Raw genomic sequence first — 9018 nt, forward strand, 5'->3', positions numbered from 1 at the left:
CGAACCATGGCTGATCATCCATACTTTCTATGGTGGTCTCTTATATAACACTAAAATGACTATAGATGCCGCTGCTGGCGGAGCATTAATGGACAAACCCCATGATGAAGCATACAAACTCATAGAGAACATGGCACAAAACCATTACCAATGGGGTGGAGAACGAGCCGCTCTAGAGAAAGCCCAAACCAAAGGAGGAATGTACGAAATAAGTCGTATAGACCGCGTTAACGCTAAAGTAGACGCTTTAACTCAAAAGATCGAGAACTTAACCATCACTCCTTCAGCCACCGCTGCTGCTGTAACACCTAACTGCGAGATTTGTGGATTGACTGGACATGTAGTTGCCGAATGCCAACTCTTGACTGGAGTCCCATCTGATCAAGTAAACTATGCTCAAGGAAACCCTTATTCTAACACGTACAACCCTGGATGGAAAAACCACCCGAACTTTTCTTATAAGAACAACAATGCGTTGTACGCGCCTGGACAAGCACCTGCTGTACCACCTGGCTACCAAAAAGCGCCTGTAGCTGCTCAAAACACCCCTAGGAAGTCAAATCTAGAAATCATGATGGAGAACTTTATAGCTTCCCAACAACAAACCAATAAGGACTTCCTAAATCAAAACATCCACAATAGCGAGCAACTAAAACAACTATCGAACAAAGTAGATGCCTTAGCTACGCATAACAAAATGCTAGAAACTCAAATCTCACAAGTAGCTCAACAACAAGCACCTACTGCTGCCCCTGCTGGCACGTTTCCTGCTCAACCTCAACCCAATCCTAAAGGACATGCGAACGCGATAACACTACGAAGTGGAACGAATTACGATGGACCCATAGAACCTAGAACTCAAAACATACCCATGTCACAACAAGAGCCAAAGGAAACCCAAAAGAAAACAACTGACGAACAAACTGCTAAGACTGATGAGAACAATAACGAAGTGGAACCTGAAAAAGAGAAACCTTATGTTCCACCACCGCCTTATAAGCCACCAATTCCTTACCCTCAGAGATTAGCTAAATCAAAAACCGAAGCGCAATTTAAAAGATTTGTAGAACTTCTGAAGCAATTAAACATAACCATACCATTCACAGAAGCCATAACTGAGATGCCTTCATACGCTAAGTTCTTAAAAGAAATCTTATCAAACAAAAAGAAACTCGAGGATAACGAAACTATAACGCTTACCGCTGAATGTAGCGCTATCATCCAAAATAACATGCCTCCAAAACTGAAAGACCCTGGTAGTTTCTCTATACCCTGCGTAATAGGAAAAACCATCATAGAGAAAGCCTTGTGCGACTTAGGAGCTAGTGTTAGTTTGATGCCTCTTTCGACCTGTAAGAAACTCAATCTAGGTGAGCTTAAAGCAACGAGAATGTCCCTTCAACTAGCTGACCGTTCAGTTAAATACCCTGTAGGAATGTTAGAGAATATCCCTGTTCGTGTAGGTCAATTCTACATCCCAACTGACTTCATCATTATGGATATCCAAGAAGATTCTAACATCCCGATCATATTAGGAAGACCATTTTTAGCAACCGCTGGTGCAATTATAGATGTAAAGCGAGGAAAGCTTACTTTCGAAGTAGGAGAAGAGAAAATAGAATTTATCCTTTCCCAATTCCTAAAAGCACCTTCTATAGTTGACACATGCTGTTCTGCTGACATAATCGACGAGTGTGTCAAAGAAGTAAAATCCGAACCAAATAAGGAAACCGAGATCCTAAGAATTCCTATGCCGCCAATTCTTGAAGATGACAACTGGCGTGAGGAATATCAAGATAACCACCTGAGTGAATGCTTAGCTTTAACTCCCGATCCTATACCTGGACCTAAGAAACCTGGTTTAGAGCTGAAAACACTTCCTACCGATCTTAGATACAAATTTCTAGACGAAGAACTAAACCGACCAGTTATAGTGAACGCCAACTTAGGACGAACCGAGACTGAAAAATTACTTAATGTCCTAAGAAAATACCCGACCGCTTTAGGATATAACATATCAGATCTGAAAGGTATAAGCCCTTCTCTGTGTATGCACCGCATTATGCTCGAAGACGATAGTAAAACCTCTAGGGAACATCAAAGGCGAATAAATCCTATTATGAGCGATGTGGTTAAAAAGGAAATCCAAAAACTGCTAGAAGCTGGAATAATATATCCTATATCCGATAGTAAATGGGTTAGTCCTGTTCACGTCGTACCAATGAAAGGAGGAGTTACTGTAATCACTAATGCTAAAGGCGAATCTGTAGCACAACGTACCCAAACTGGATGGAGAATGTGCATTGACTATAGGAAGCTAAACAAAGCTACCCGAAAAGACCATTTCCCTTTACCTTTCATAGATCAAATGCTCGAACGCCTAGCTAAACACTCGCATTTCTGTTATCTGGATGGATACTCCGGATTTTTCCAAATTCCTATCCACCCTGACGACCAAGAGAAGACCACATTTACCTGTCCTTATGGTACATTCGCCTATAGACGAATGCCTTTTGGACTCTGCAATGCACCCGCGACCTTCCAAAGATGTATGATGGCAATATTTGCCGACTTCCTAGATGGAATAATGGAGGTCTTTATGGACGACTTCTCTGTCTGTGGAGGAAGTTTTGAAACATGTTTAGAAAACCTTGAAATGGTACTTAAACGATGCGTAAGCGTAAACCTGGTCCTTAATTGGGAAAAATGCCATTTCATGGTTCGACAAGGAATTGTACTTGGACACATCGTATCCGATAGAGGAATCGAAGTTGATAAAGCAAAAATTGAAATTATCGAAAACCTTCAACCTCCCAAAACCGTTAGAGAAATAAGAAGTTTTCTAGGACACGATGGTTTTTACCGACGCTTCATTAAGGATTTCTCTAAAATAACAAAACCCTTAACTGAACTACTAATGAAAGACGCCAAATTTATTTTCACCGATAAATGCACTGAAGCATTTCAAACGCTTAAACGAGCATTAATCTCTGCGCCAATTATGCAACCTCCCGACTGGAATGAACCTTTTGAAATAATGTGTGACGCAAGTGATTATGCTGTAGGAGCCGTTCTAGGGCAAAGAAAGGATAAAAAACTACATGTCATATACTATGCGAGTAGAACCCTAGACGAAGCTCAGATGAATTATGCCACGACAGAGAAAGAATTATTAGCTGTCGTATTTGCATTAGACAAGTTCCGTTCTTACCTGGTAGGAGCCAAAATAATCATATACACTGACCACGCCGCCATTAGGTACCTCCTAACCAAAAAGGACGCCAAACCAAGACTTTTGAGATGGATCTTGTTACTACAAGAGTTCGACCTGGAAATTAAAGATAAAAAGGGCACTGAAAATGTCGTAGCAGATCACCTCTCTCGATTAGAAAATCTGAAACCCGAAGAAGTACCTATTGACAATGATTTCCCTTATGAAAGACTCATCGCCCAATTAGAAGCGAATGAATTCGAACCGTACCATCCAAACTCTGAAACCAACAAATTAGCAGAAATAGCTTTAGCCCGATCTGACACACCTTGGTATGCAGATTTCGTAAACTACCTAGCTGCTGGTGTGCTTCCTCCTGATCTAAGTTACCAACAGAAGAAGAAATTCTTCCATGACCTAAAACATTACTATTGGGACGACCCACTCCTGTTCAAAAGAGGCCCCGATGGAATCTTTAGACGTTGTGTACCCGAGGAAGAGATAAGAAGCATAATAACACACTGTCATTCTGCACCGTGTGGAGGACACCATAGCACATCTAGAACCTGCGCCAAAATTCTTCAATCTGGACTCTTCTGGCCCAACCTGTGGAAAGACGTTTATTTTGCTGTACTAAGCTGTGATAGATGCCAACGAACCGGAAACATTTCAAGACGCGATGAAATGCCTCAAAAAGGCATTTTGGAAGTAGAAATATTTGACGTCTGGGGAATAGACTTTATGGGTCCGTTTCCGTCATCGTTTGGAAATCAATATATACTCGTAGCTGTCGATTACGTTTCAAAATGGATTGAAGCTATTGCTTCTCCTACAAACGATACACGAGTAGTTATCAAACTCTTCAAAAACGTCATCTTTCCTAGGTTCGGTGTGCCAAGATTGGTAATTAGTGATGGTGGTTCCCATTTCATTTCAAGAATACTTGAGAAACTCCTTCGAAAATATGGAGTGAATCATCGAATAGCTACACCATACCATCCACAAACAAGCGGTCAAGTAGAAGTATCTAACCGTGAAATAAAACAAATATTGGAGAAAACTGTTGCTATATCTAGGAAAGATTGGTCAACCAAGCTAAATGAAGCTTTATGGGCTTATAGAACAGCTTTCAAAACTCCAATAGGAACTACCCCATTCAAACTCGTTTATGGAAAATCATGCCACCTACCGGTAGAGTTAGAACATAAAGCCTATTGGGCCATTAAGAACTTAAACCTAAACTACACTGCCGCTGGTGAGAAACGACTTCTAGACATAAACGAATTAGAAGAACTTAGACAAGACGCTTATGAAAACGCCAAAATCTATAAAGAGAGAACGAAAAAATGGCATGACAAGCGTATATCTAGGAAAAATTTTAGCATAGGCGATAAAGTACTTTTATTTAATTCTAGACTAAAATTATTTCCTGGTAAGTTACGATCTAGATGGTCTGGCCCTTTCGAAATAACTAACATATTTCCGAGTGGAGCGATAGAAATCAAAGGAGAAATCGTCAAACCTTTTGTCGTAAATGGGCAACGTCTTAAGTATTACCATCATCTCGAATACGATGAAAACATCGAAGTTTTTAAACTTGACGAACTGCCCGTTCTTCCGAAAAAATAGTTTTCTATTTTAAAATCGTCGAGCTTACGACATAAAACAAAGCGTTTGGTGGGAGACAACCCACATTTACTTATTCTTTTATTTTATTTTTATTTTTAAACTTTTATTTTTTATTTAAATAATCTATTCTAATTTTAATCATTTTTTACTTTTTTCTTACATCTTATAATGATTATTATAATTATAACTGCTATCTTATTTCGAGAAAATATTTCCTTTTTATAATTATAATTATTATTATAATTTGTTACTTAATTTTATTTCATTTCTTTTATTTTATTTAATTTTATTTTTAAAATAAACACTAGCCTAGTTCTAACTTAATCTTAATATTTTCAACTTCTAGGTTTTTCATTTAACTACTAACTACGATGCAAGAAGTTGATAATATGGAAGTTGTGTTCCGTGGTAGAGGACAAGAAGCAAGATTTAATAAGCTGGCTGAAAGACACATGGATTTGACTTGCTATCCTCACCAACCAACTATGGTGAAACTTCGTATCGAAGAAAGCGTCCTGCACCTGCTTAACCAAATTGGTTGGACTGGTTCTCACCTGTTCCGCAAGTTTAGTACTTACCGGAAGCTCACTCTGGAATTCTTGAGCTCCCTGACCTATCTTCCAAACTGTGGACAAGGACTGAGAAAAGGAGTTATTCTCTTTAGACTCTTTGGTATGGAGTTTAATTTCTGCATCCGAGATTTTGCTGAAATGTTAGAACTACCTCATGGATCAGATGCATACACCAAAGTAGCTGAAGACAATCTTGCTTACTGGGAGTTGGAAAAATACTGGGGCAAGATCACTGGAAACGACAACCCTGAAGAGAATGAATTTCAATCTGAGAACATCCATAACCCAGCCTTCAGATACTTCCATAAGATCCTTGCTCACTACATTTTTGGTAAACCCGATAATGTCACTGAAGTCTCTAGAGAAGAGTTGTTCATCATGTTTTGTACCTCTCAGAATCGCCCGGTCAACGCCATCGCATTCATGCTAACAAACTTCGAGCGCATCACGCATGACGAAGTTTCACCTATTAGGATCGGCGGATTTGTCACTATGATTGCTAATGCTATAGGAATGAGAGTACCTTTGCTTAGATTGACACCTCTTGGCTCCCACAATTCTATGGATATTCACTTCTGCTTTAACCGAGGAATCATCGGTAACCTTGGACCTGATCAGTTTGATTTACTCATTGATAACAAAATATTGGATCAGTTCACCTTACCGAGTCCTAGGACGAGTGTGCATAACCCTGCCAACTGGCTTTTCTTTGATCAGATTCCTGAAAGAGAACCCTCACCTGAAACCCCTCAAGCCTATGAACATTTCGATGAGGAAATGCATGTATCAGAATCTGAGCCTGACACTCCTCCTGGTTACTATGAACCTAATCCTGAAGATGAACCCATTCCTGATTACGAACCTCTTCCTGTTGATGAACCTATATCTGAGTATGAGCCTGAAACTCGTTCTGAAGATTCTGTTGATGATTACACTGTTGATATGACTGATGTCGAGCTCGAGCAACAACAACCCGCTACATCCACCGCATCGGTGAATCAAAGAATGCCTAATCTGAATACGCACGAGCAAGCCATCACTGCACTACAACAAGATGTCCAACATGTGCGCAACGAGCTTCACACTTTGCAAATGCAATTCTTCGATTTTATCGACACCGTAAATGCTCAGTTCGACGAAGTTTTCAAACACATTCAGTCTAATGAGCATAACAATAGACGTGGCTAGATGTTACCATTTAGATTATTAGATTTTATTTCTAGTTTTAGCAATTTTTATTCATAAGTTAGATTTTCATTTTTCTGCATTTTACATTCTGCTTATGTTAACACTCAGTACCGGTTTAATTTTAAATGCAATATTCTTTTGATTACTGCTACTGTGTTATATTACACTGCTATTGACTGCTATATATTTGCCTGTTTATCACTTTTTGCTGTTAATAGTATTAAAATTCGACACTGCTCTGAACTGATGGACAATTTGTGGTATCTGTCAGCACTGTCTGGTCCCTTGCACGCGTGAACCACTTGCCTACAACAGGAGACGCACGTCTCCATCTGTGTGGGACCAGCAGGAATCATTCAGAGGACAGGAGACGCCCGTCTCCATGCTCTGTCCCCTAGCAGACTGACTGCCTGAGACGCGCGTCTCCCAAGGGCAGCAGTCTGCATTGTTGACCACGCAGAAACACCACCATAACTCCCATTTTGAATTTTGAATTTGAATTTCAAAATTCATCTTTCAATCTTCCTCATTCTTCCCCTTATTTATTCCATTTAAACTCCATAAACCTCATTCATCCTCCATCATTCACCTCTTTAACTCTATTCATTTCCCAATTCTCTACTCCATTCAAACTTCAAACACCACCATTAATCCATTTTAATTCTCCATTAACCACACCATTTTCAAACCTCACTATAAAACCACACCACCACCACTCTTTTTCCTCACAACCTTCATACCATTCTCTATTCTTCTACACTCCATTTCTATTTTTCATTTTCATACTCACCATGCCTCCACGTTCGTTAATCCGTAGTGAGCGTCCCAAGAGACCACCTCCCGACCTTTCAAATATTATCTTCCGAGATGACGACAATGATGCTCAACGAACAAAATATGTCGCTTTCTACGAACGTTCGGTTGTTCCCACAAAATTTGTGAACACCGAGTGTCTAGAAACTCTGGGTCTCATTGATGGTGTTACCCGTTTGCTCACTAAATCTAGCCTCCACCATCTTTGTACCGAACCCGTACCTACTTATGAGCCGCTCGTCTTAGAATTTTTGAGTTCTTTCAACTACGACACTCCCTCTAATCAACCACTCTCAACCGGTAGCATCCAATTTCGGATGTTCAACCATGAATATACTCTAGATCAAGATGTCGTAGCTTCATATTTGCATTTTAATCATGCACCAAATGCTTACCGCTCAATCTTTCAAGAACTCAATGGTCGATCTTGGGAGGACCTCGCTTTTGAATTTTGGTTCAATCTCACTGGCGAAATTCCTACCGGTTGGAGAGCTCTCCATGCTTCTCACATTCAAAACCCCGCTATACGTTATTTTCAACGTGTTTTGGGGCATACTATTTTTGCGAGATCTAACAACCACAAGGTAAACCAAAATGAACTATTTTTCCTTTACTGTGCGCTCAACAATATCCGTTTCAATGCCGCACCGTTTATGTTCCAACACATCCAAGGTTTAGTCAACGCCCCCGCTACAAACCCATTCTTGCTTGGCGGAATTATTACTTCCTTGGCCTGTGCTTTAGGTCTTGGTGACGAGCTCCTCTCACTCTCACATCTCATGAAGCCTGCTCAGTCACTCGATCTCACCTACTGCCGTGACTCCCACTTGGTTTCACCCCGCCATGATGGCCGATACACTTTGGTCGTCAACAAAGTTCTTATTCCTTATGTCATCCTTCCATGCCCTGAAAGAATCAACATCCATTATGTTCAACGTTGGAGGCTTATTGAAGACAACCCTCACGATAACCAACAAGAACATCCTGATGAACCTGTGGATGCAAATGAAGAAGAACTCAACCAAGGACAAGCTGATGTCAACCAACCTTCTCCAAACAACCCTCCTCCTATCACTCTTGAGGCCATGTATGCTGCTATTCAACGCCAAGATCAACTCGTTCAAGCTATGCAGACAAACCAAACTGAAACAATTAGGCTCATCCGAGAGATGCAACAGGAGCACCGTGACTATGCTATTAGGAACGAAAGTCAATACACTGAAATTGCTACATATTTGCATGATCTTGACATTCGTGTGAATGACTCTCCTCCTGATAGACGTCGCCGTGTTCGTACAAGAGGCGCAAGTAGTTCCCGCAACCGCAACAATGAGGAGTAGTTCTTATGCACTGAGGACATTGCATCATCTAAGTCTGGGGGAGTCGTATTATTTCTATTTCCTTTAGTTTTATTTTTCCCTTCAGTTATTTCCCTTCCTTGTAATGTTTTTCTAATTCAATAAAAGAATATTTATGGAATTTAAGTCTTATATGTATAATTCCGTAGTTATTTCAATTTCTTCCATTTTCTTGAGCCATAACAAAAATTTTGCTCCTAAACGATAAACGCAAACCCCACACGTTCGAGAAATACGAAGCTACTCA

The 9018-nt window shown here is 40.2% G+C and overlaps 1 protein-coding gene across 1 annotated transcript; it reads left to right on the top strand.

Moving 5' to 3' along the window:
• Positions 1–991: 991 nt before the first annotated feature.
• Positions 992–1663, top strand: LOC131656855 (uncharacterized; the record flags this gene model as incomplete). Its single annotated transcript, XM_058926442.1, has 2 exons — positions 992–1132; positions 1178–1663. Coding segments are annotated over 2 exons (627 nt in total), but the record flags the coding sequence as incomplete, so codon positions are not given.
• Between the last annotated feature and the right edge of the window lie 7355 nt (positions 1664–9018).

Source organism: Vicia villosa, linkage group LG3 (genome assembly GCF_029867415.1).
Source record: "Vicia villosa cultivar HV-30 ecotype Madison, WI linkage group LG3, Vvil1.0, whole genome shotgun sequence".
NCBI classification, from domain to species: domain Eukaryota; kingdom Viridiplantae; phylum Streptophyta; class Magnoliopsida; order Fabales; family Fabaceae; genus Vicia; species Vicia villosa.